General features: G+C 41.6%; 1 protein-coding gene across 1 annotated transcript; it reads right to left on the reverse strand.

Annotated features, from left to right (window-relative positions):
- Positions 1 to 83: 83 nt before the first annotated feature.
- Positions 84 to 27,277, reverse strand: tubg1 (tubulin, gamma 1). The gene is made up of 11 exons (XM_072442981.1): positions 27,116 to 27,277; positions 25,981 to 26,093; positions 25,286 to 25,453; positions 25,107 to 25,175; positions 24,155 to 24,234; positions 9,991 to 10,117; positions 6,677 to 6,763; positions 6,337 to 6,486; positions 3,166 to 3,318; positions 2,179 to 2,340; positions 84 to 1,060 (listed from the first exon to the last, which is right to left on the reverse strand). Exons 1-11 carry the CDS (start codon positions 27,162 to 27,164, stop codon positions 863 to 865), a joined length of 1,356 nt encoding a protein of 451 aa, XP_072299082.1. The 5' UTR covers positions 27,165 to 27,277; the 3' UTR covers positions 84 to 862.
- Positions 27,278 to 27,985: the final 708 nt, after the last annotated feature.

Raw genomic sequence — 27,985 nt, forward strand, 5'->3', positions numbered from 1 at the left:
ATCCAACACAAAGTTAGGAGAAAGTAATAGTTTGGCCCTTTTGCACCGCTGGCTTTAGTTCACCTAATGCATGACGTGGAAACACTTTTAATAGAAAAGGTTTATTCACTTTAAACAGGTCCAACAGGCAGAGCGACATTAAGCAGTATTTAAGATGACAGGAAAAAACACAGTATATTTACAAGCATAGAGTGAAATTGAATGTATTACTTTATCTGTCCAAAGTGCTCTATGAATGGCTGGTGTCTGGACTTTTTCTGTGCACAAAAAACATATTCAGAGTCACATTCTTCATGGTCATTGTCCGAACGAGTGGTGTTGGAGCAGCACATAAACCACGGCGACAAAGCGGGTACGAAATGGGAAGCAAGACCCTGCGTTGACCCCAAAACCCTGTTCAATCCCACTCCGCAAAGTTGAGGCAAACAACCATAAACTGTAAATTATACTCCCAAAACGATAAATTGTGTAGAAAAATAGGCCAGACAAGGCAACATGTATTTTGTAAAAAGGGGGAGAACTGATTCAATCAACACCAGGAAGAAACATTAAACTTGCTATTGGGACCATTTGTTTTTTTATAATCTTGGAAACAGGATATGGCTCAACGGGAAATAATTATGTGCTTTTCCATTTTCCATTCGGTTATAACTTCTAGGCATTAAAATCCCTCCCACTTTCTGAAAACACTATCGCATGCGCACAGGCCAAGAAATAAACGTGCTTCGGAGCCGTTACTGCCAAGCACCTGTTTGTATTAAGACGCGTGAAGACAAATCTTTACAAGTGGGGCTTGTAAAACGAGTTGGAAAACGCTAGCTGAACATTTATGGGCGGATCGGTTCATATGAAGAGGACTTGATCACTGCTCCTGCGTCCCCCAGGAGATGTAGTCGGGGCGAGTGGCGGCGATGTACTCGTCGACCAACTGCTGCACCACTTCACGCGAGTTGTCCAGCTCGTCGAAGTTGTCCTTGAAGATGTCCTCTTTGCGGAACTGCTCCAGAAAGGCTTCGCGTTTCCGGAGTTTGTCGTACTGCCGACACGTTCGCTCGAACAGCTGGGGGGGGGGGGTAAACGGGAAAAGATGAGATTGGATGTGTGGATCTCTCGATTACCGCCCTGGCGCGAGTGTGTCTGACAGCATTTTTCTGTCACCAAGGTTTCCAAAGCATATTTCAAGATCAACGTGAAAGAAAAGCTAGAAATGCAAGACTTTCAATGCCTTTTCATGCAAATAATAATCCAAATCCAAAAAATGTCAGATCCCTATTTAGAAGGACTGCAACTAACTATTATTTTGATCATCAATTCATTTAGCGATTCATCATGATTAACGTGATTTTTACTCAATTTGACCCGGACCGTGACGCTGTCCTAATGGAGATGGACATTTCCGGACAAAAACAAGCGTCTTCTGTGTCATTTTGATGCAATTCCTGTTTTGTCTAATCCATAAAACCTCTTCTCTCGGCGCATGACATGTTTTCAATGATGATAATCTCAAAAACTGATTAGTTACATCCATAAATCAACTCTGTTCAGACCCTGAAACGTCAAATTCAACATATAATTTAACAACAGAAAGTACAAGGTTTTTTTTTGTAAAGTGTCAAAGTCTGTAGCATGTATTTATTGTTATTCAATTAATCTTATCTGCAAAAGACCTACACATTTAAAGCTAAGGTCGGGACAAAACCTTTCACCCTGGTAATGTTTGGGAGAAGCTGAAACACTGACTCAACTGGGACAGGCCTATTTGACTGGAAATCCCCGCTCACGTATATATTTAAGTTCTGCTGTTGCAATAACACCTAAAGCATTGTTCCCCTCCTCGCAGATGAAATGACATAATGACATCACATAACACTTACTTTCCAGAAAGGCAGAACATTTTATAGGTTTAAGGAGGAAATAGGCTCATGTGTCTGAATGTCAATCCGAAATCTAATTTACGTTAAAAAAAAAAAAAAAAATCCCCCGAGGTCTTCTTTAATAGTGGCTTTAAATCAGATCACGCCTTCCAGGACCGAGCGGGGACCAACGCAGGGGCTGGTTTTGTCTGCTCGTAAATCAGACGCGAGCCTAAACACACAGCCCGGAGAATGTAACCGATGACTTATTTAGCGAAGCCCCGCGAGGCGACGGAAGGACGGAATTAAAAATGAATTGACGCACGTTGGAGATGCTCGTGTGGTTGGCCATCATGAGGCCACTGACTCTGTGGGCCGAGGGCAGGTACGGGGATCGTCTGGACAGAGCCACCTGGATGCTGGCCGGACCCCACGGGATAAAGCTCGCCAACTTCCTCTCGCGGATCCTCTGGAGGCTTTTATGCACCTGAAAACGAGACGCGGTTCAGTTTACATGAATGGCCACGGTTTTATTGCGTTGTAAAGCTGTGCCCAGGGCCACTTAAGAAGAACAACGCAAATTGACAATGATAAAACTTCAAAAAGGTCGATTCACTTAAGAATGATAACAATCTTTCTAAAGATATAAATTAAAACCCGTTAAAAGTTAAGTTCAGATGTGATTGTAATCAGAGGTGATGAAAAGTAAAAGTACAAAGTTGTGGTCCAAGAAATAACTGGGGAGAAACTAAATAGAAAGAAATAACTGGGGAGAGAGTAAATGTCTGGAAGCAGCATCTGATTTATAGTTTCCATTTAATGTGATTTGAAGGACACGACGTTAAAAAATCCACAAAAAAATTCACAAAAACGAGACGAACTAAATGGCATCAGACACAGCGGCGCAAGAAACACAAATCTTAAAATCATTTCATATTCTCCACATAAAGCTTTTGTCACTGGTAGATTTACTCACAGTGGAAAGAGGAACCAACAGTTTTACTCAAGTGAGAAACTGTTATGTCAAACGAAATGTTACTCAAATAAGAGTTAAAGTCTAAAATCTACTCTCAATTGCCTCCAGTTACTGCTATGATCGTTATTCATTCCAATCCATTCAACTCAAAGTCTTTTTTATGTGGAAAGATAAATGCAGTTTTATGTCACAGTTTAGTTGTAATTCTGATGTAGACTGGAGTAAAAACACATCAGTACCTCGTGTATAAGTAAGACAATGTACCCAGGGATACTGAATGGAAGTTCCTTTGGGAATTACTGACACTTAACATCTGTCCCATGTTCGGCTTCGTACCTGTGTGGGATCCACTTCTCCCTGGATGATGTTGAGGATGGCGATGTAGCAGTGGCTCGTCTGCCGCTCTCGTCCCGTGGACACCATCACGTTTTTGGGCTGAAGGAGCCTCCTCATGACGTCCAGCACTGTGGTTTTCCTCACGCTGGCGACCTGACGCACACGAACGCCACTCATTAAATAAGAATGAAACCGTTTACACCATACAGCTTAGAGAAGTAGCAGTGCATCTCATTCAAATGTAATGATGTAGTAAATAAAGCGAGCGGGTACATTTATCTGCTGTGAGTTTTTATTCTAAAGTGGTTTGGTCACAAAAGGGTAATCTACAAAACTGTGTGAACGAGGTAAGGTCTGAAACGTCTTTAGTTTACTCACATCTACGTCATCATGTACATCATGTAATGTTTTCATATCTATATAAAAAAGGATATTATGTTGTAACTATTTACATTCATATGTTACACTGTTAATGTCTCTACGTATTATTATTGTGAGTAATGTCGGTGTAATCCCTCATTCGTCCAGGCGTGTTCCATAGTAGAAAAAGCTTCAGTTGTAGTCATCTGGACTCAGTTTGAAAAAATAGACGTTTCGACTCTCATCCAAGAGTCATTGTCAATAACAGAATTTAGGTCGAGAACTCCGATATTAATACTGTTCTGTGGTAAGACCCGCCCATTGGGAGGAGCCTTCCTGAAGTAGAAAGAGTTGTTTGTTTCAACAGAAACTCCCCCTTGTATCTACCGAGCTAGCCTATTCAGAATCTTAATGGGCTATTAGAATCCTCTTTGTCTTTGTGAGACCCTGGCTCAACCACCCTGAGTACCTGATTAGCATCTGAATGTCCTTTACCTTTCCAGGGGTTCAGAATCCCATTATAAATAACAGGAAGATGAAACCTAAGCCCTCCATTTCTGTTTAAAGAAGGTCTTTCTTTTTTAACAAAAATAGCTTCCTTGACTCCTCTTTCAAACCATCTTTTCTCCCTGCTTAAAACCTTCACCTCACCGTCTTCAAACGAGTGATTAGAGGCTTCAAGATGGAGATGCACGGCGCTCTGAGGTCCTGAACTAGTATTTCTTCTGTGCTGATAAGATGATGTTCATATGATGTTGTGTCCTTGTTCACCTGCATCCCGACCACTGATGCAGTAGCAGCAGTGAGGATCAGACTGCAGGAAGACACCACCCTACAGGAAAGGACCAAACTGACACCTGAACACATATGTAAACTGTTGGACATCTGTCTGAACACCACTTACTTTCAATTCCGGGGACAATTTTACAGACAGATTCATGGCTGTGCCATGGGCTCGCCCGTCTCTCCCATAGTGGCCAACCTGTACATGGAGCACTTTGAGAAGAAGGCACTGTCCTCATTCTCAGGCATAGCCCCAAAACTGTGGCTCCGCTATGTCGATGATACTTTTGTAACAATCAAGAAACAAGAGCTGGAAACCTTCTCTGATCACATCAATGCGGTGGACCCACATATTAGGTTTACAAGAGAAGACGCTAAGGAGAATCGCTTGGCCTTTCTTGATTGTTCCACGATCAGAGGAGAGGACGGGAAACTCCAAATAGAAGTATATAGGAAACCTACACACACGGACCAGTATCTGCTCTTTGGTTCCAACCACCCACTACAGCACAAGCTGGGAGTGATCAGAACCTTACAACACAGAGCTCAAGGTGTGCCCACCAGCTCAGAGGGCAAGAAGAAAGAGGAAAAACATGTCCGTAATGCCCTCTCAGCCTGTGGTTACCCCGCTTGGGCTCTCAACAGAGTGAAGAGAACCAAGAAGCAGGACAAAAGGGAAACTGAACAGAGAAGGAAGGGTGTTTCTATCCCTTATGTGTCTGGCCTGTCGGAAAAACTGCAGAGAATTTTTAGACAACACGAAGTCCCTGTTTATTTTAAACCAGGAAACACTTTAAGACAAAAACTGGTTCACCCTAAGGACAAGTTGCCGACTCAAAAACACAGCAATGTAGTTTATTCGATCCAATGCAGTGAAGAAAGTTGTAAAGAACGTTACATAGGTGAGACGAAACAGCCTCTACACAAGAGGCTTTATCAGCACAGAAGAAATACTAGTTCAGGACCTCAGAGTGCCGTGCATCTCCATCTTGAAGCCTCTAATCACTTGTTTGAAGACGGTGATGTGAAGGTTTTAAGCAGGGAGAAAAGATGGTTTGAAAGAGGAGTCAAGGAAGCTATTTTTGTTAAAAAAGAAAGACCTTCTTTAAACAGAAATGGAGGGCTTAGGTTTCATCTTCCTGTTATTTATAATGGAATACTGAACCCCTGGAAAGGTAAAGGACATTCAGATGCTAATCAGGTACTCAGGGTGGTTGAGCCAGGGTCTCACAAAGACAAAGAGGTTTCTAATAGCCCATTAAGATTCTGAATAGGCTAGCTCGGTAGATACAAGGGGGGAGTTTCTGTTGAAACAAACAACTCTTTCTACTTCAGGAAGGCTCCTCCCAATGGGCGGGTCTTACCACAGAACAGTATTAATAACGGAGTTCTCGACCTAAATTCTGTTATTGACAATGACTCTTGGATGAGAGTCGAAACGTCTATTTTTTCAAACTGAGTCCAGATGACTACAACTGAAGCTTTTTCTACTATTGTGAGTAATGAAAACGGTACAGTGAAATGTATTATTATTATGTGCCTGTAATGTTTTATTTTGAACATTATACAGTAAATAGATAGAGCCAGGATTAAACATCTTATTTTCTTCACATTAGATGCAAAAACGTCTTATTTAGTTGAATTGTTAATTGAAGTAAACTTGATTGGTGTAAATTCAAATTTTGCCTCACTTTTTGGAGTTTATACTATCATGAATTAGGTTTAGAATTAAATGTCAGTGCAATCCGACAAAATCTTATTAAGTGTAAGATTATACTTTATAATCTTTACTTTAACTTTAAGGGCTGAGCTTTACGCCTCTATGGGAGAAAAATGTCCCACATGTAAATCTACAGATGCAAATTTATTAAGCAAATAAAACATCTTTAGGTGACAGTTTTGTTCATTCCTGTTAAAAAAATGCAACTGTATGTGTAAAATGTCAATGTCCCTCAATGTCAATGTTCTCATAAAACTAATTAGACGACACTGGAGAACACGGCGACTTTGCAAACGTATGCGACGCACTGATTGGTCGGTGGTGAGAGGCGTGTATCCCGTCATGAGGAAGTGGAGTCTGGGCGTAGGAATCAAGGACGCTATGAGCCCGATGAGGTCGTTGTTCATGTAGCCGGGGTAACGCAGAGTGGTGGTGCTGGCGGACATGATGGTGGACACCTGCGAGAGGAAACAGAACCACAACGACAAGATTACGACGGGTTGTTGGGAGTCACCGACGAGTACGGCCTTGTGCGACTTAACGACGCATCTGACCTGCCCAACGGGTTTTTCCGAATCATTATCGCAGTCACTTACAACAAACTTGTAGAGTGAGAAGTGGAGGAGAAAAGATGAACGTCTCACTCACCAGCTGATTGATCTGAGAGAAGGACGGGTTCGGGATGTGTAACCGGTCTGTGGCGATGCGATTCAAGGCCGTGTTATCCAATACCACCTGATGAAACGACAGAGTTTTGATCATTTTAAATATACAGTAATGTTTAAATTAAAAACAACGATGCGAGGTGTGCGCTGTAGAAGCAAAAAAACAACAAAAACATTGAAATTTAAAAATGCAATTGTAAGAAAAAGGTGGACAAAGTTGCATTTTGTTGAACAACATGGGTTTCCAAAGTTAATTCTCACAATGTAAATCTAATTCAATGAAAAAAACAACATATGATTGCACTTTGTTTAGCTTCTTTGCATTAAAGACGACATATTGTGCTTTTGTTTGCTACATAGTTTTAATCTATGATAAAACCGCAATATGTCTATTTTAAAAGAAAAGGACAAAATCAACAATAAATTTAGTTTTGGTGATGTAATAAATTTCAGCTGTGAATATGTAAATACTGTAACTATATTTAAGGAAGTTGGTTAAGGTAAATGTAAATGTTTTCTGATTTTATTGGGGGTAATATGTTATTCTTACTGTGATACTAGTATTTGATTTCATTTCTGAAAGCGTTATTCATTTTGCTCGCCGGTCGCATTACTTAATAAAAATTTCAACTTAAATAAAAGTAATTCTGATCGGAGATTGTGTTGTGCAACCCAAATAAAAACAAGAGTTGAAGGTGGCCTGCGGCTCGACAACAGAGCGAGGCGACGCGCCGCTCTAACGTCCGAGGAAAGGAGGACGTAAAAGAGTGTCGTTGTTTGTCGAGCCCGCTGCACATAAAGGCTCAGTGTACAGCCACAACAGGAGGGCCAATTCAGGGCATTCTATTAAGCTCCCAGAATGATCTAATTAACGTGAAGGGCTTATGCAAGACCCTCGAGGAAGTCTGCATTAGGAAGGAAACGCCACTGCACAAACCAGGCCTCTAATAGCATCATCAGTTTAGGAGCAAGATTTAATTTAACCACGATTTACAAAGCCCCACTCTGCTGGCGTAGTAGTAGTAGTTAGTTTATTAGTTCTAGGGAAGAGCATTAAAAAATAGTAAAAGCGACGAAGGAGAGTTTATGATTGACATTTTTGTGCCAGGAAAGTAAACGGATAATACCATTTAGTGATAACGTTCTATCACAGGGGTGGGCAATTATTTTCCTCCGAGGGCCATATTCGAATCCAGGCAAGTAGCAGAGGGCCGGCCCGCTGTCATTGGTGTGAAAAAAAAAATCCCAAAAATTAAATATCAAATTAAATATCACTTTTCTGTCAAATATAGGCTATTGAATCTATTCATTTCACGTCAGATTTATTACGGATACAAGTGCAGACAGATGCCTGAGGGCAAAAAATATATTTTTTTAATATTACTTGGACAAGCTTGGCGGGCCGGATTGAAAGGCCCAGCGGGCCGGATGTGGCCCGCGGGGCGTAGTTTGCCCACCCCTGTTCTATCATTATCGCTGCGGAATTGTCCAAATATAGTTAGCTTTTCCCAAATCAGACTTAAAGTGCCTCTGACAGGTTGGACTACTCACTGAACTAAAATGCAATTAAGATAAATACATCCAAAATGTTGCTAAAAATAATCAAACTAATTATCAACAGAATAGCATTTTTGTTTCTTTTTTTTTTAGAAATTAGAATATTTTTTGGGTTTATATTTGACTTCACGTTTGTAATTGATGACATCACGATAGGAAATTACCAAGCAACCACTGGGACAAAACTCATCTAATGTCAAAATATGTTTTATGCGACAAGAGGAACTTATTTTGTTGAATTAATGTTTAGACGGTCATAAAAAGTTGTTTATTTTGTATAGATTCTGCATAAACCTTGGATGGAGGGAGAGTCCCTAGTGTGATGTCACTTCCTGTCATTTTCTATAGATTTTCTCCACAAAAAAGCGACTTGATTGGTGTAAATTAGAACAGATAACAGACCAGATAAAGTCAAAATGAGAAAATCATAAATACCTGTCATACGCACTTTAATGTACTCAACAGAATATCACTCACAAACTGGTTTTACACATGGTTCTTAGATTTTATTTAATGGTAGTGATCATTATTTTGCTAATCGATTAATGTTTAAATTGTGAAAGGTCAGAGACTATAAGAGTTTCACTTTATTTGAATCAGATTAAGCTAAAATGATACTGCTTGAGTATCGAGTACATTTTTTAATCATTTTGATGGATAAAAGCCTAGATAATACTAATAATTTGATGAATACAGTTGCAATTAGTGATTATCTTATTTCAGCACTAGTATGAAGGCCTTTCACGACTTGGGTTACAACTGAAGAGCCGAGAGCATGAGGTTTTTTACAAATTAGATCAAGATGAAGCCAAAGTGAAGCAGCGTTGAGGACATCCTGATGGAGCATATTTACAGTCGAAGGAGAGTTTTCACTAAAAAGACAAAATTTACACATTTGAAGTGTTATTGTCGTGTAATTACTGCACTGTCAGAGTCGTAAAAGCTCTTCTCTCAGCTCGTGGCAGGTTTTAGAGCCTACAGTACGTACGATAAACGCTATATTGATTTTGTTTTGTTCAGTAAATAATGTGGTCAGTCAGTTGAAAGTAACTAAATTATCTAAGTGTTTCATTGTGCCATTTATTCATCATTGTACATTAACCTGCTTCAGAGTTACTGTCGTTTTGCATAAAGTGGTTTAAATATAATAATTTATCGTGATTTTCAATAGAAATATCAAACTTGTATATCACCTCTGTATCTACCTGCGTTGCACCAATGAAATTTCCCCATGTGGGACAATAAAGGATTATCTTATCTTATCTTATCATCAGCAAGTGTAATTAGATCTCTTACAAGCTATTTTTTGTATTATTTTAGATTTCATGTGTAATAGATTAGATTATTCATGTATTGACATTTATGTTTTTTTTTATTTTTGGACCTCAAATATTGTTATAAAACACCTAAAGCTCAATTTGTAACGGGCAATAAACAATTATAAACAACTTCTATTCATGTCTTCTGTACTTTATGACGGTTACTTTCTATTTTCCATTATAAATCCTTAATCATTCTGATGAGTAAAATCAACACGGCGTTTTAAGTTTTTAGCATTCCCTGCACTTTGGACTCTTCCTTTTGTATCAAACACATAAATCTCAATCCGTGTCATCCCGGACCGACCCTCAGTGCCGCAGTCCTGTCGTTTACAGTCGGTTCGGTTAACTCTGGCGGTTAGAATGTTCTAAAAGCAAAGTCCGGACCGATCCCGACTTATTGAGAGCGCTCCATCCTCACCACACAGTCTGCGTTCTGCGTCAGCCTCTTCAGCGTGAGCAGGGAGTTGTACGGCTGAACGACCACATCGCTCATCTCGTCCTGGTTCGGGAAAACGGAGTACGTCTGCACCAGCTTCTTCGGGTATCTGAGGACGAATCACAATAGAAATTCAACCGACACACAATTCAGGTATTTAGCAGCATTAAAGACGCTAATACAAGCTAATCTTCTCACTAGGTACTCGTGATTGACATCCAAGATCAAGGTCTGGATATGGGTCCTCGGGCACTGCACTGTTGTTGCCCAGAGGTATTGAAAGCCTGTCACGATGATTATTAGGCCCGAACCCCAGCAGGGCGGAGGGCCTATTGCTAACGCAACGCTGCCGAAGGCAGCGTTGCAACTGTCTGACCAAACATGCGGGCGCAGCCCGCATGTTTGGTACCCCGTCGCCCCTGGCAAGTACAGTGAACTAGCCCATGCCGAAGGCATGGATCATGCATACTTACTCCTGCTATGACAGAAATAGTCAACAATTAGTGAATGGGCGTAGCCCATTCACTAATTGTTGACAACAGCAGCGCGAAGCGCTGCATTCCTTCAAAAACCCTCCTGGCATTGTCCCGTATGCGAGAATCCATGCCGCAGGCATGGGCCATGCTTGTATCTGCTCAAATCAATGGAAGTCTATGGGGAGTGGGCGGGGCATCCCGACGGAATAGGGAGTGACGAGCGCGTAAGCGCTCGTAATGATGATTCCACCCCATGGCGGCATCGGGAAGGCTTAGAGCTTTCAAACGATGTATAATTTGTTGTTATAGTGGAAACGGCTATATTGTTTTTGCTAAAAATATTATTATTATTATTATTATTATTATTTTTCTTGTTCTTCTTCAGCGCTTTGAACTCTAATTTGACCCCCTGAACATGCTCAAAAACTCACCAAACTTTGCCCAAAATTCAAAATCGGCGAAAAATTTTGTTTTTTCTGGGCCATTTTTTTTTTCGTTAAAAAATGGCGCGACAGCGCCACCGACAAAAGTCAAAATACATTGCGCCTATGGGAGACGCCCCGAGGTCAACTTCGTCGTAAAGCTACGAAATTCGGGACACGCATTCCTCTCGTGAGGACAAAAAAAAAAAATCATTGTGGCCACGCCCCCAGACTTACCCTATGGCTGCCATCTTCCTTTGAAAATGAAAACACGCTGTGTTAGCCATTTTGTTCACGTCAAACTTTGACGAACTCCTCCTAGGGCGTTTTGCCCACCGACTTCAAAATCGGCGTACGTCCTCTGGACAAGTGGGGCATCTAAAGTTATTCAATTTTTTGAGATACCTTTTACGGTCTGTGTGCGGCGCAGCCGCAAAGTTGGACAACTTATTTTGGAATATTGCAGATCTAAAAATTGCTCCCATTTGATCAAAAAGAGTCCGATTAGGACCAAATTTGAATCAGTTCTTAAACTTTCTAGTTTGGACCAGTTTATGATGACAAAATTGAAATGGGCGCGATAGCGCCCCCTACAGAGTGACCTTTAAATTAACATTGAAGGTCAAAAATTAGTTTTACCAAGATTGTCTAAACTTTACCCAAAATTCTATTTTGCCGTCCCGATCACAAAAGCCAATCACAAAAATGCCTTATTTTTTACGGCGTAGTCGTAGCGATGACAGAAACCTTCCATGTTATCCCTATGGGAAAACCACCAAATCTCTCAAATTACCACAGTTTTATGTTTTACACTTTAACGAAGTCCTCCTAGTGCGTTTTGCCCACCAACCTCAAAATCGGTGTACGTCCTCTAGACAAGTAGTGCATCTAAAGTTATCCAAATTTTAAGGATAACTTTTACGGTCTCTGTGCGGCGGCGCAGCAAATTTGACTGACACTTGTGTTCATTTGCACTGGATTGGCCATGTCCAATGTGTCGCCGTCTGTCAAGTTCTTTTTTTATTCAACACACAATAAGGGCGCCATCTTTATCAAGTCAAAAGCGCAGAGTCGGAAGGCCGGCGGCCCGCGAGGGCCGTTGGATGCCGCTTGCGGCTTTAATTTTTCTTGTTCTTCATCGCTTTGAACTCTAATTTGACCCCCTGAACATGCTCAAAAACTCACCAAACTTTGCCCAAAATTCAGAATCGGCGAAAAATTTTGTTTTTTCTGGGCCATTTTTTTTTTCGGTAAAAAATGGCGCGACAGCGCCACCGACAAAAGTCAAAATACATTGCGCCTATGGGAGACGCCCCGAGGTCAACTTTGTCGTAAAGCTACGAAATTCGGGACACGCATTCCTCTCGTGAGGACAAAAAAAAAAATTCATTGTGGCCACGCCCCCAGACTTACCCTATGGCCGCCATCTTCCTTTGAAAATGAAAACACGCTGTGTTAGCCATTTTGTTCACGTCAAACTTTGACGAACTCCTCCTAGGGCGTTTTGCCCACCGACTTCAAAATCGGCGGACGTCCTCTGGACAAGTGGGGCATCTAAAGTTATCCAATTTTTTGAGATACCTTTTACGGTCTGTGTGCGGCGCAGCCGCAGCCGCAAAGTTGGACAACTTATTTTGGAATATTGCAGATCTAAAAATTGCTCCCATTTGATCAAAACGAGTCCGATTAGGACCAAATTTAAATCAGTTGTTAAACTTTCTAGTTTGGACCAGTTTATGATGACAAAATTGAAATGGGCGCGATAGCGCCCCCTACAGAGTGACCTTTAAATTAACATTGAAGGTCAAAAATTAGTTTTACCAAAATGTTCTAAACTTTACCCAAAATTCTATTTTGGCGTCCCGATCAAAAAAGCCAATCAGACAAATGCCTTATTTTTTACGGCGTAGTCGTAGCGATGACAGAAACCTCCCATGTTATCCCTATGGGAAAACCGCAACATCGCTCAAATCACCACATTTTTACGCTTCACACTTTAACAAACTCCTCCTAGGGCGATTGTCCGATCAAACTCATATTTGGGGAAAATCATCAATCATCTACACAAGCGGGGCATCAAAAGTTATCCATATTTTGATTCTAAGTGCTACGGTCTCTGTGTGGCGGACCCGCAAATATATGTCACAAATGGGAAAACAGCGAAATCTCTAAAATGACCACGTTTTCACGCTTCACACTTTAACCAACTCCTCCCAGGGCGATTGCCCGATCAAGCTCATATTTGGGGAAATCATCTACAAAATTGGGGCATCAAAAGTTATCCATATTTTGATTTTAAGTGCTACGGTCTCTGTGTGGCGGACCCGCAAATATATGTCACAAATGGGAAAAACGCCAAATCCTTGAAATGTTCACATTTATGCTTCACACTTTAATGAACTCCTCTGTGGGCAATAGCTCGATCAAGCTCATATTTTGGGGAAATAATCTACACAAGCGGAGCATCAAAAGTTATCCATATTTTTATTCCAAGTGTCACGGTCTCTGTGCGCTGGAGCTGCACATTTGACCGACATTTGTGTTCATTTGCACTGGTTAAGCACAGCATTGTACATGTCCAATGTGTCGCTGTCTTAGTTCTTAGATAATTGCGTTAGCGCCATCTCTGTAAAATGCAGAGAGCAGAGTCGGAAGGCCGGCGGCCCGCGAGGGCCGTTGGATGCCGCTTGCGGCTTTAATTAGGCCCGAGCCCCAGCAGGGGGAGGGCCTATTGCTCCCGCAACGCTGCCGAAGGCAGCGTTGCAACTGTCTGACCAAACATGCGGGCGCAGCCCGCATGTTTGGTACCCCGTCGCCCCTGGCAAGTACAGTGAACTAGCCCATGCCGAAGGCATGGATCATGCATACTTACTCCTGCTATGACAGAAATAGTCAACAATTAGTGAATGGGCGTAGCCCATTCACTAATTGTTGACAACAGCAGCGCGAAGCGCTGCATTCCTCCAAAAACCCTCCTGGCATCGTCCCGTATGCGAGAATCCATGCCGCAGGCATGGGCCATGCTTGTATCTGCTCAAATCAATGGAAGTCTATGGGGAGTGGGCGGGGCATCCCGACGGAATAGGGAGTGACGAGCGCGTAAGCGCTCGTAATGATAATTCCACCCCATGGCGGCATCGGGAAGGCTTAGAGCTTTCAAACGATGTATCATTTGTTGTTATAGTAAAAACGGCTATATTGTTTTTGCTAAAAATATTATTATTATTATTATTATTTTTCTTGTTCTTCTTCAGCGCTTTGATCTCTAATTTGACCCCCTGAACATGCTCAAAAACTCACCAAACTTTGCCCAAAATTCAGAATCGGTGAAAAAATTTTTTTTTTCTGGGCCATTTTTTTTTTCGTTAAAAAATGGCGCGACAGCGCCACCGACAAAAGTCAAAATACATTGCGCCTATGGGAGACGCCCCGAGGTCAACTTTGGCGTAAAGCTACGAAATTCGGGACACGCATTCCTCTCGTGAGGATAAACAAAAAAAAACATTGTGGCCACGCCCCCAAACTTACCCTATGGCCGCCATCTTCCTTTGAAAATGAAAACAAGCTGAGTTAGCCATTTTGTTTACGTCAAACTTTGACGAACTCCTCCTAGGGCGTTTTGCCCACCGACTTCAAAATCGGCGTACGTCCTCTGGACAAGTGGGGCATCTAAAGTTATTCAATTTTTTGAGATACCTTTTACGGTCTGTGTGCGGCGCAGCCGCAAAGTTGGACAACTTATTTTGGAATATTGCAGGTCTAAAAATTGCTCCCATTTGATCAAAACCAGTCCGATTAGGACCAAATTTGAATCAGTTGTTAAACTTTCTAGTTTGGACCAGTTTAGGCTGACAAAATTGAAATGGCAGTGATAGCGCCCCCTACAGAGTGACCTTTAAATTAACATTGAAGGTCAAAAATTAGTTTTACCAAAATTGTCTAAACTTTACCCAAAATTCTATTTTGCCGTCCCGATCACAAAAGCCAATCACAAAAATGCCTAAATTTTTACGCCGTAGTCGTAGCGATGACAGAAACCTCCCATGTTATCCCTATGGGAAAACCACAAAATCTCTCAAATTACCACATTTTTATGTTTTACACTTTAACGAAGTCCTCCTAGTGCGTTTTGCCCACCAACCTCAAAATCGGTGTACGTCCTCTAGACAAGTGGTGTATCTAAAGTTATCCAAATTTTAAGGATAACTTTTACGGTCTTTGTGCGACGGAGCCGCAAACGTTTCCCAGAATTCTGACTATTTGGCCTTCAGAGTGGCCTATAAACAATAGAGTTTTTCCAAATGACATGATATTTTGAACAAAATTCTAATTTGCCATCCTGATCATAAAAGTATGAGAGCCAAAGTCATATTTTGTACGGCGTAACCGTAGCGTTGACAGAAACATCCCATGTTATCCTTATGGGAAAATCGTAGAATCGCTCAAATCACCACATTTTTACGCTTCACACTTTAATGAACTCCTCCTAGGGCGATTGTCCGATCAAGTTCATATTTGGAGAATATCATCTACACAAGCGGGGCATCAAAACTTACCCATATTTTGATTCTAAGTGCTACGGTCTCTGTGTGGCGGACCCGCAAATATATGTCAGAAATGGGAAAACAGCGAAATCTCTAAAATCACCACATTTTTACGCTTCACACTTTAACGAACTCCTCCTAGGGCGATTGCCCGATCAAGCTCATATTTGGGGAAAATCATCTACACAAACGGGGCATCAAAAGTTATCCATATTTTGATTTTAAGTGGTACGGTCTCTGTGCCGTGGAGCTGCAAATATACTGTCACAAATGGGAAAAACGCCAAATCCTTGAAATGTTCACATTTACGCTTCACACTTTAACAAACTCCTCCGTGGGCAATAGCTCGATCAAGCTTTACTTTGGGAAAAATCATCTACACAAGCGGGGCATCAAAAGGTATCCATATTTTTATTCCAAGTGCTACGGTCTCTGTGCGGCGGCGCAGCAAATTTGACTGACACTTGTGTTCATTTGCACTGGATTGGCCATGTCCAATGTGTCGCCGTCTGTCAAGTTCTTTTTTTATTCAAGACACAATAAGGGCGCCATCTTTATCAAGTCAAAAGCGCAGAGTCGGAAGGCCGGCGGCCCGCGAGGGCCGTTGGATGCCGCTTGCGGCTTTAATATTCTTTCTTTCTTTCTTCTTCTCGGGACCAACCCCCCTATTTTTCACCCAGTGAACATTGACGAAAAGTCACAAAAATTCGCACACCTCTAAAAATCGTGCCTCTCTACATTCTGGCTATTTCCCTTTTCTAAAACTAAAAAAATTGGCGCGTCAGCGCCACCAAATGTACCAAAAATGCATTGAGAGATGGGAAATGACCCAAAAAAAATCTGATCGTAGAATCATGAAATTTGGCGCAGAGGTAGATGGTGACAAGAGAAGTAAAAAATATTATTACGGCAATGCCGTCCGCCCAACCAAATGTCGGCCATATTGCTTCAAAAATGGCTAAACATGACTTCGGAGTTTTTCCAAACGTCGTACTTTTACGAACTCCTCCCAGGGCGTTGGCCCTAAAAAGCTGAAATTTGGTGAAAATGCTACTGAGGAGTGGGACATCAAAAGTTATCCAAATTACATTGATACCTCTCACGGTCTGTGAGCGGCGAAGCCGCAAACTGTAGCTAGAATTTCAGAAATCTCCCATATTTAAAATTTCTGCCGTTTGCGCAGATAAAGTCCGAATTGCGTCAAATTAGAATCAGTTGTTAAACTCTTTGCCCTAAACCTACTTGAAGTGAAATAAATTCATTTGGCGCCACAGCGCCCCCTACAGATTTTATATGGAGGTTAAATGTTTAGTTTTGCGAAATTATATGAAATTTGACACACAACTCAATTTTAGCATCCCCATCAAAAAAGTCAATGACTCATGTCATAATTGTTATGGCGTTGCCGTAACGATGACCGAAACCTTTCATGTTTACACTTTAGACTTTCACAAACTCCTCCCAGGGCGTCAGCCCTATTAACCTGAAATTTGGTGAGACTCATCTTCAAGACCATCAAAAGTTATCCACATTTTCATTCAAAGAGTCACGGTGTCTGTGCGGCAAAGCCGCACATTTTGCCAAGAATTCAAAATAAAATAGCTTTTTGATGGTAAAACAAAGGGGAGAAGATGTGACAGCGTCACAGATTCAGCAGTAGGCGTAATAAAAGGACAATTGGGGCTCCTCTTGCGGCGTGGCGGCGGCGTGGCGGCGGCGTGGCGAGGGCCGATCATTGCCGCTTGCGGCTATATTTAGGCCCGAGCGCCACAAGCTGGCGAGAGGCCTATTAATCTCGTAAGGCCGTGCGAAGCACGGCTGCGAAAGTGCGCACGTAGTGCGCACAAAATCGAGCGCGAAGCGCTCGCCCACTTCCAAACACTCACTAACGCACTCCTCCACTCATGCACGCCCCGTGCATACTAATTAGTTGTAGGAAAATGGAACATTACCGTTGTAAACGGGCGAAGCCCGTGCAAAAGTTCGCACTAAACGAGCACTTTACATTGGGATGACGACCGCGAAGCGGTCGTCATCCCCATATAAAGCACTCATTTGCGCTAAGTAGCTCACGAATACGTTCCCCATCTCTTGCATGTTCCGTGCATATAAGCATGTAAGGCAAAAATTGAACATTATTACTGTATAGAGGGCCAAAAACACAAAGTGGGCGGAGCCCACTCAAAATTATCGAAAGTACCCGTCAGTGACCAGGGACCCACACCATGAGGTAGGAAAGCGCGAGCGCTTTCCGAAAATGTATAGTTTATGATATTTGAAAAATGGGAAACATTGTTTTCGCATCGGAATATTATTCTTTCTTTCTTTCTTTCTTTCTTTCTTCTTCTTCTTCTCGGGACCAACCCCCCTATTTTTCACCCAGTGAACATTGACGAAAAGTCACAAAAATTTGCACGCCTCTAAAAATCGTGCCTCTCTACATTCTGGCTATTTCCCTTTTCTAAAATTAAAAAAATTGGCGCGTCAGCGCCCCCAAATGTACCAAAAATGCATTGAGAGATGGGAAATGACCCAAAAAAAATCTGATCGTAGAATCATGAAATTTGGCGCAGAGGTAGATGGTGACAAGAGAAGTAAAAAATATTATTACGGCAACGCCGTCCGCCCAACCAAATGTCGGCCATATTGCTTCAAAAATGGCTAAACATGACTTCGGAGTTTTTCCAAACGTCGTACTTTTACGAACTCCTCCCAGGGCGTTGGCCCTAAAAAGCTGAAATTTGGTGAAAATGCTACTGAGGAGTGGGACATCAAAAGTTATCCAAATTACATTGATACCTCTCACGGTCTCTGTGCGGCGAAGCCGCAAACTGTAGCTAGAATTTCAGAAATCTCCCATATTTAAAATTTCTGCCGTTTGCGCAGATAAAGTCCGAATTGCGTCAAATTAGAATCAGTTGTTAAACTCTTTGCCCTAAACCTACTTGAAGTGAAATAAATTCATTTGGCGCCACAGCGCCCCCTACAGATTTTATATGGAGGTTAAATGTTTAGTTTTGCGAAATTATATGAAATTTGACACACAACTCAATTTTAGCATCCCCATCAAAAAAGTCAATGACTCATGTCATAATTGTTATGGCGTTGCCGTAACGATGACCGAAACCTTTCATGTTATTCCAATGGGGAAATCGCCAGAACATGTTTACACTTTAGACTTTCACAAACTCCTCCCAGGGCGTCAGCCCTATTAACCTGAAATTTGGTGAGACTCATCTTCAAGACCATCAAAAGTTATCCACATTTTCATTCAAAGAGTCACGGTGTCTGTGCGGCAAAGCCGCACATTTTGCCAAGAATTCAAAATAAAATTGCTTTTTGATGGTAAAACAAAGGGGAGAAGATGTGACAGCGTCACAGATTCAGCAGTAGGCGTAATAAAAGGACAATTGGGGCGCGTTAGCGCCCCCTCCTCTTGCGGCGTGGCGGCGGTGTGGCGGCGGCGTGGCGGCGGCGTGGCGAGGGCCGATCATTGCCGCTTGCGGCTATATTTTTTATTATTTTTCTTGTTCTTCTGCTTTTTGAGCTCTAATTTGACCCCCTGAACATGCTCAAAAACTCACCAAACTTCAAAACCCAAAATTCAAAATCGGCGAAATTTTTTTTTTTTTCTGGGCCATTTTTTTTTTCGTTAAAAAATGGCGCGACAGCGCCACCGACAAAAGTCAAAATACATTGCGCCTATGGGAGACGCCCCGAGGTCAACTTTGTCGTAGAGCTACGAAATTCGGAACACGCATTCCTCTTGTGAGGACAAAAAACAAATATTATTGTGGCCACGCCCCCAGAATTACCCTATGCCCGCCATCTTCCTTTGAAAATGAAAACACGCTGTGTTAGCCATTTTGTTCACGTCAAACTTTGACGAACTCCTCCTAGGGCGTTTTGCCCACCGACTTCAAAATCGGCGGACGTCCTCTGGACAAGTGGGGCATCTAAAGTTATCCAATTTTTTGAGATACCTTTTACGGTCTGTGTGCGGCGCAGCCGCAAAGTTGGACAACTTATTTTGGGATATTGCAGATCTAAAAATTGTTCCCATTTGATCAAAACAAGTCCGATTAGGACCAAATTTGAATCAGTTGTTCAACTTTCTAGTTTGGACCAGTTTATGCTGACAAAATTGAAATGGGCGCGATAGCGCCCCCTACAGAGTGACCTTTAAATTAACATTGAAGGTCAAAAATTAGTTTTACCAAAATTTTCTAAACTTTACCCAAAATTCTATTTTGGCGTTGCGATCAAAAAAGCCAATCAGACAAATGCCTTAATTTTTACGGCGTAGTTGTAGCGATGACATAAACCTCCCATGTTATCCCTATGGGAAAACCGCTAAATCTCTCGAATATCCACATTTTTATGTTTTACACTTTAATGAAGTCCTCCTAGTGCGTTTTGCCCACCGACCTCAAAATCGGTGTACGTCCTCTAGACAAGTGGGGCATCTAAAGTTATCCAAATTTTAAGGATAGCTTTTACGGTCTCTGTGCGACGGAGCCGCAAACTTTTCCCTGAATTCTGACTATTTGGCCTTCAGAGTGGCCTATAAACAATAGTTTTTCCAAATGACATTATATTTTGCACAAAATTCTAATTTGCAATCCTGATCATAAAAGTATGAGAGCCAAAGTCATATTTTGTACGGCGTAACCGTAACGATGACAGAAACATCCCATGATATCCTTATGGGAAATTCGCGAAATTGCTCAAATCACCACATTTTTACGCTTCACACTTTAACGAACTCCTCCTAGGGCGATTGTCTGATCAAACTCATATTTGGGGAAAATCATCTACACAAGCGGGGCATCAAAAGTTATCCATATTTTGATTCAAAGTGCTACGGTCTCTGTGTGGCTGACCCGCAAATATATGTCACAAATGGGAAAACAGCGGAATCTCTAAAATGACCACATTTTTACGCTTAACACTTTAACGAACTCCTCCTAGGGCGATTGTCCGATCAAGTTCATATTTGGGGAAAATCATCTACACAAGCGAGGCATCAAAAGTTATCCATATTTTGATTCTAAGTGCTACGGTCTCTGTGTGGCTGACCCGCAAATATATGTCACAAATGGGAAAACAGCAAAATCTCTCAAATTACCATATTTTTATGTTTTACACTTTAACAAACTCCTCCTAGTGCGTTTTGCCCACCGACCTCAAAATCGGTGTACGTCCTTTAGACAAGTGGGGCATCTAAAGTTATCCAAATTTTAAGGATAACTTTTACGGTCTCTGTGCGACGGAGCCACAAACTTTACCCAGAATTTGGACTATTTGGCCTTCAGAGTGGCCTATAAACAATAAAGTTTTTCCAAATAACATGACATTTTGCACTAAATTCTAATTTGCCATCCTGATCATAAAAGTATGACAGCCAAAGTCATATTTTGTACGGCGTAACCGTAGCGATGACAGAAACATCCCATGATATCCTTATGGGAAAATCGTTGAATTGCTCAAATCACCACATTTTTACGCTTCAAACTTTAACAAACTCCTCCGTGGGCAATAGCTCGATCAAGCTTTACTTTGGGAAATATCATCTACACAAGCGGGGCATCAAAAGTTATCCATATTTATATTCCAAGTGCTACGGTCTCTGTGCGGCGGCGCAGCAAATTTGACTGACACTTGTGTTCATTTGCACTGGATTGGCCATGTCCAATGTGTCGCCGTCTGTCAAGTTCTTTTTTAATTCAACACAATAAGGGCGCTATCTTTATCAAGTCGAAAGCGCAGAGTCGGAAGGCCGGCGGCCCGCGAGGGCCGTTGGATGCCGCTTGCGGCTTTAATGATTATGATTATTATTATTATTAGGTCCGAGCGCCACAAGCTGGCGAGAGGCCTATTAATCTCGTAAGGCCGTGCGAAGCACGGCTGCGAAAGTGCGCACGAAATCGAGCGCAAAGCGCTCGCCCACTTCCAAACACTCACTCACGCACGCCCCGTGCATACTAATTAGTAGTAGGAAAATGGAACTTTACCGTTGTAAACGGGCGAAGCCCGTGCAAAAGTACGCACTAAACGAGCACTTTAAATTGGGATGACGACCGCGAATATAAAGCACTCATTTGCGCTAAGTAGCTCACGAATACGTTCCCCATCTCTTGCATGTTCCGTGCATATAAGCATGCAATGCAAAAATTGAACATTATTACTGTATAGAGGGCCAAAAACACAAAGTGGGCGGAGCCCACTCAAAATTAACGAAAGTACCCGTCAGTGACCCACACCATGAGGTAGGAAAGCGCTTTCCGAAAATGTATAGTTTATGATATTTGAAAAATGGGAAACATTGTTTTCGCATCGGAATATTATTCTTTCTTTCTTTCTTTCTTTCTTTTTTCTTTCTTCTCGGGACCAACCCCCCTATTTTTCACCCAGTGAACATTGACGAAAAGTCACAAAAATTTGCACACCTCTAAATATCGTGCCTCTCTACATTCTGGCTATTTCCCTTTTCTAAAATAAAAAAAATTGGCACGTCAGCGCCCCCAAATGTACCAAAAATGCATTGAGAGATAGGAAATGACCCAAAAAAAATCTGATCGTAGAATCATGAAATTTGGCGCAGAGGTAGATGGTGACAAGAGAAGTAAAAAATATTATTACGGCAACGCCGTCCGCCCAACCAAATGTCGGCCATATTGCTTCAAAAATGGCTAAACATGACTTCGGAGTTTTTCCAAACGTCGTACTTTTACGAACTCCTCCCAGGGCGTTGGCCCTAAAAAGCTGAAATTTGGTGAAAATGCTACTGAGGAGTGGGACATCAAAAGTTATCCAAATTACATTGATACCTGTCACAGTCTCTGTGCGGCGAAGCCGCAAACTGTAGCAAGAATTTCAGAAATCTCCCAAATTTTACATTTCTGCCGTTTGCGCAGATAAAGTCCGAATTGCGTCAAATTAGAATCAGTTGTTAAACTCTTTGCCCTAAACCTACTTGAAGTGAAATTAATTAATTTGGAGCCACAGCGCCCCCTACAGATTTTATATGGAGGTTAAATATTTAGTTTTGCGAAATTATATGAAATTTGACACACAACTCAATTTTGGCATCCCCATCAAAAAAGTCAATGAGACCCATGTCATAATTGTTATGGTTTTGCCGTAGCGATGACCAAAACCTCCCATGTTATTCCAATGGGGAAATTGCCAGAACATGTTTACACTTTAGACTTTCACAAACTCCTCTTAGGGCGTCAGCCCTATCAACCTGAAATTTGGTGAGACTCATCTTCAGGGGTGGACCATCAAAAGTTATCCACATTTTTATTCAAAGAGTCACGGTGTGTGTGCGGCAAAGCCGCACATTTTGCCAAGAATTCAAAATAAAATTGCTTTTTGATGGTAAAACAAAGGGGAGAAGATGTGACAGCGTCACAGATTCAGCAGTAGGCGTAATAAAAGGACAATTGGGGCGCGTTAGCGCCCCCTCCTCTTGCGGCGTGGCGGCGGCCTGGCGAGGGCCGATCATTGCCGCTTGCGGCTATATTTATTATTATTATTATAAAAATATCGACTTGTTCAGGAGGCGTGGCCCGAGCAGCGATTCTCTCCTCAGTGAACTTTTGTGTTGGCTCTCGTCATGTCTGTCGAGTCAAATGTGATTCTGGGATGACCATTTGTCAGGTCGCAGATCGCAAACCTTAAATTGTGAGGTTCCAGTCACTTGAGCGCAACCAATCAGAGCAGCCGGACAGTGCTAGGCTGTGTTGCTTAGTGACGACTCTCACGCTCACTGTTCATGTTGGTCCTGTTAGTTCTAAAGTTTAACAGGCTCCTTTAATCCAGTGAATACAGCGCTATACTGTGTCTGTTAGAAGCAGGTTTAATCCGCACACGTTTCTTCTTTTTGTTTTGGCACTAAATAAGAGCATATGGAAAGGCAGCTCACTCTCGTCCTCTATCTGTCATCACTCGCCCGGTTTTCACTGCAGCGAGTTCGATCGCGTGACACTTGCGCTCTCTTCTGCTTGTAACAAATCTTCCCTGAAATCGATTGTTGCAAAATGTCCTCATGTCTGTGGGTGGCAAACTTTGTGTCTTCAAATCACAGATCATTTTAAAATCTTCTAGTGCAGCTGGATTTGTCGTTCTAGAAACAATATTTTGTGGGGCTCAACATATACTGTGTGTACATATTCTTCTCACTAGTGGGGACTTGTTTTGAATTTTCTTTATTTGTAAAAGATTCAGGCAGTAGAGGGTTGAATAAGTATCTTCCATAACTCATTATAGTCTTTGTAAGTACTCCAGTGTTTCATTCTGCTGTCTATTTAATACAGCTAAAGATAATAATAAATACAGCTGAAAATATCATACATTTAGAAAAGGGTTTACTGGGATTATCCGATGTTTGAGCTCTCATGACAGTGGCACAAAGTATTTTCAATATTATCGTTGTCGTATATCACACTCAAAAATGTGTTATTGCGACAAGCCTGCCAAGAAGTACAGGTTGAAGGATGGGTCAAATGTAGAAGGGGAAATTTCTGGGCACTACTGGGCATTTACAAGGCCCTGTAAAAATGACATCACTAGAATAATCAGATAACCCTCGCGGTCCCTTTTTATGCTTGTTGTGCATGTGGACGTGGCCCGTGAGAGCAAGTTGTTTATTTGTGATTTTCTCCCGTTCAAACCGCATTATGCCACGACTTTTCCAAACCTGTCGTTGAGCTTTTCCAGTAGGTAGGATCCCAGACCGGAGCCAGTGCCTCCTGCGATGGAATGACACAGGACAAATCCCTACAAACACAGAGGTTACTCATTACTTACACTATTCATTTACAGCAATATACAACGGCCGTGTGTTGGGCTTCCTGTAAACGCTGCGCATGTGGGCAGCGCAAATGCCTCCCTTCCTGGGCTGTTATATAAATGGGAATGCAGCCCCACCTCGATTGTGGCCCCCCCACCCCACACCTCCTAAAGACGACCATGTAATACCTGCCTTCTACGAGAGCTCAGCTATTATCACCAGACGCCACGCCCTGCCAACGCACACAGAGCGGCCTTCCTCTCCATTTCACACGCCAAAACGCACTCACCAAACGCTAACGTGAGGTCAGAGGAACGACTGTGAGGGAGAATGTAGGAGCTGTTTTACGAGTGGTTGAAAGTTCACAGACAATTTTAAACTTTTCTGATTCGGAGAAAAAGGTGTAAAAACACACTGATGCTGATAAGGCTAAAAGAAAGAAAGCCTGAAGCTGGTTACATAATGATTTGATAGTTTGAGGGTATAAAATGTGTTATTTATAAACGGAAGGCAAGGGGTCAATAGAACTTTATGGGCAAATAATCCAAATTCAAGTCATTACAAAAATATTAACCATAAACGTGAATATGTCTGACAGTTTTTCACTAAACATGGATTTAAAAAACAAGCAATAAAAGGTTTAACATCTGCAATCTGACCATATGAAGGCAAATAATATTTCTGACCTGCGTTCATCCTCAATTATAAACTGATATAATGTCCCACTGAACTCTCTTTATCTACCGCGGTGCTCTGGCCTCACATCTTGACAATGTAATACTAAGCCACACAGATGTATTCGATTTCTATTAAAATTCCACACAGCGAGAGTGAAAAATGTGTCGATATCGAGACTTGCCTCCAAGCTGTCACTGCCATCTGCTTCACGATCAATGATGTCAAAAATGTCCTCTTGGATCTTTTTGCCCTGAAAGAAAAAGAGGTCCAATTGTTCTGCTAGTTCAATAGAATATTTAGAAGTCTGTGGTTTTGTTGACTTATCCAATGGTTTAGGTTTAGGGTCCGATTTCCAAATACCTGTGAATACCCGCTGGCCCAGTTGTTGCCAGCGCCTCCTCCATGTTCAGAGAGGTAGATGTTCTCGGGGTTGTACAGGTTGGAATAAGGAGAGTTGAGGATGGAGTGGATCACTCTGGGCTCAAGGTCCAGGAGAACCGCACGAGGGATGTAATGTTCATCATCAGCCTAAAAATAACAGGGACAAGAAAGGTGAGTTTGCAGCCCTTTGGATTTGGATGATATGCAGCTTCTGATACAACTACCCCATCTGGTGGCTAAGAGCAGTACTGGCTCTGTGTATTGACAAAACCCTCGACTGTACCATACTTGACTGTAAAGCATAAGTAAATCTGGACTTAGATCGATTAATAATTAAACATGTGGCATTATAAAATAGAACATGAATATATATTTGGACTTTGGTTATACATTGCCATTGTTGAATTGATATATGCCCGAATATTGTTGTTAATGCGTTATAAATAATTTGTCAATCACCTAAAAATATATTAAGAGTATTGTAAATGGAATTACAATGCATTCTACATAATAAAAAACATGTATTTAGTAAACTTTTAAGACCCATTTTTTATGCTTCATTGAACGATACAAACACATGAATTACCTTGTGGCTTTTGTCACTAAAATGTACAAGTACAATAATTCAGAGGATGGAAAAAGGATTCCTGTTCTAAATAATATGAACAAATTACCTGATAGAAGAACACGTCTTTCCTGTCAGTTCCCTCTGTGGCAAACTCTTCCACGATGCCCACTGGACTGATGCCATGCTCTGCACACAGCTGCTTCCAAAACTCAAAGCCAACTGCAACACACAGGCAAGTTTATGACAACTCCACATGACAAATAGCTCAACTACTTCAAAATGTATCGCAATCAAATTGTAATCGTAATTTGAGTGGTCACAATTACCAAGTCGCAAATACTGCAATTATTTACGCAACATAATCCTCTGCAAACAACAAAATATAATGTCTAATCAGGTCCAATTCTAATCCAAGTTTACCAGTTCATATATCAGTCTTCTCTCAAGTATTAATACACTCTTGCATCATGTAAAATGTAACATTTGAACAGAATACTACTATTAAAACATAAATTGCAAAGATCTAATCACAATCGCAATATTTTGCCAAAATAGTTGAGCCAAATCAAAATAATGTGAGCATTACAAGAAAATGCGAGCACAAATGAAGTGCATATGACAGGTTAGACTACACACGTCACTAGAACGTAGTTAACATTATTATATTTAAGATTTTGCCCAGTTCCCACCAATTTGACCCTTTTGTTGACGTTCATAAATATATTTCCTGGACGGACATGAGCAACCACACTGTAAGGCCAAAATCCATATCCATAGTTATGATTTGACAATTTTGTTAGAACTGTTGTTTAAACTGTCAGGAAATGGCACTTGCATTTTCAAAGTCACGTCACTTATTGATGACATAGACAGAGGAATTCCGTTTTTGAACTCGGCACTATTTCTTGTCGTGTTCACCTTTTGTTTTTCAAAAGTTTCTTGACCAAATGCAACTTGGCTGATGTAAAACCATGATAAATATTTACAGCAGGGACTATTCCATTAATCAAAGGAAAAAAATGAAAACCTGTCATGTGCACTTAAAGACGTAATAAAGATATATGGATTATAAACGTTGCACTACAAGCACATATGTATATTATTAGGAGGCATTTAATAAGAGTTACAGAAGTATTCAGTTGTAAGCGACACTATTTAGTACAGCTAGCTTGACAAGTTGCTACGCTCCATCGTCATTAGACAACAACAAACCGCAGCAGCCCGACTCCGCTTTCACGTACTTTGATTCCCACATTGCCCGAGCTGAAGTGTGATGATCTCCCGAGGCATCTTCCCTTTTTGGAGACTGTTTGATCCACAAGCGTGTGCGGCTTGCGGGTTGTATTCTCCTGCACAGCTCCAGGTCCCGCTGCTTCTTCCCGCTTGGTGCTGATGATGCAGCTTGTACAGCGGACGCGTCCACGGCAAAGAGCGCAACACCGCCCCCTGCTGACGCGGAGGAACTGCTGAGGCGTTCACGGGCGTCATTTACTGTCGTTTATGTAGGAAATGTACTTTATGCGTTCAATGTTCTCCTCACATGAACTGTAAAATAACCCATTAAATATAGATAATGTAGGCTATAATATCCAAAAGATTACTGTGCGTCATGTCTGTCCTGTCCTCTTGGATTTTTCTCCTTTTATCTCTATTCTCTAGTTTATAAATGTGTATATGACAATTTACATTTCACTTTGTATCATTATTGCGATGCATTGTACTGTTGTCTATTTATCAAATGTATTTTTATATAATGTATATTTCGAACATTCTGGAGTATATGTAATACGGTAAATATGCTGTAAATTTCGCATTTCAAGCAGAAGACGCACCTCTCGTTACTTTTCGTCACTGGATCACTTTTACCACTGCGGGTCCACAACGTCACAGACTGCCTTCTTCTTCTTCTTTGGTGTTTTATGGCAGTTGGTATCCAAGTATTACATTACTGCCAGACTTTATTCTGCCTTAGACTTTATTCCAGCTGGCCTTCTTCCATGCCAGACTGTATTCTTTAGACTTTATCCCATAGACTCCATTATTCAGTTCTCCATCTACTACTTATTGCAGCTGTGTTTTGAACTCGTGGGCTTTCAAATCAAATCAATTTA

This window comes from Eucyclogobius newberryi, unplaced genomic scaffold (genome assembly GCF_026437365.1).
Source record: "Eucyclogobius newberryi isolate DKJ021-1_F unplaced genomic scaffold, fEucNew1.0.hap1 SCAF_13, whole genome shotgun sequence".
Classification (NCBI taxonomy): Eukaryota; Metazoa; Chordata; class Actinopteri; order Gobiiformes; family Gobiidae; genus Eucyclogobius; species Eucyclogobius newberryi.

Bases quoted from the DNA above. Each gene is read 5' to 3' on its own strand.
- tubg1 (XM_072442981.1), bottom strand. From the start codon at position 27,164: ATGCCTCGGGAGATCATCACACTTCAGCTCGGGCAATGTGGGAATCAA. The intron at 26,094-27,115 runs GTACGTGAAAGC...TGTGTGTTGCAG, and splicing joins CGGGCAATGTGGGAATCAAA to TTGGCTTTGAGTTTTGGAAG. The intron at 6,487-6,676 runs GTGAGTGAGACG...TTCCTCTCGCAG, and splicing joins TCTCTCAGATCAATCAGCTG to GTGTCCACCATCATGTCCGC.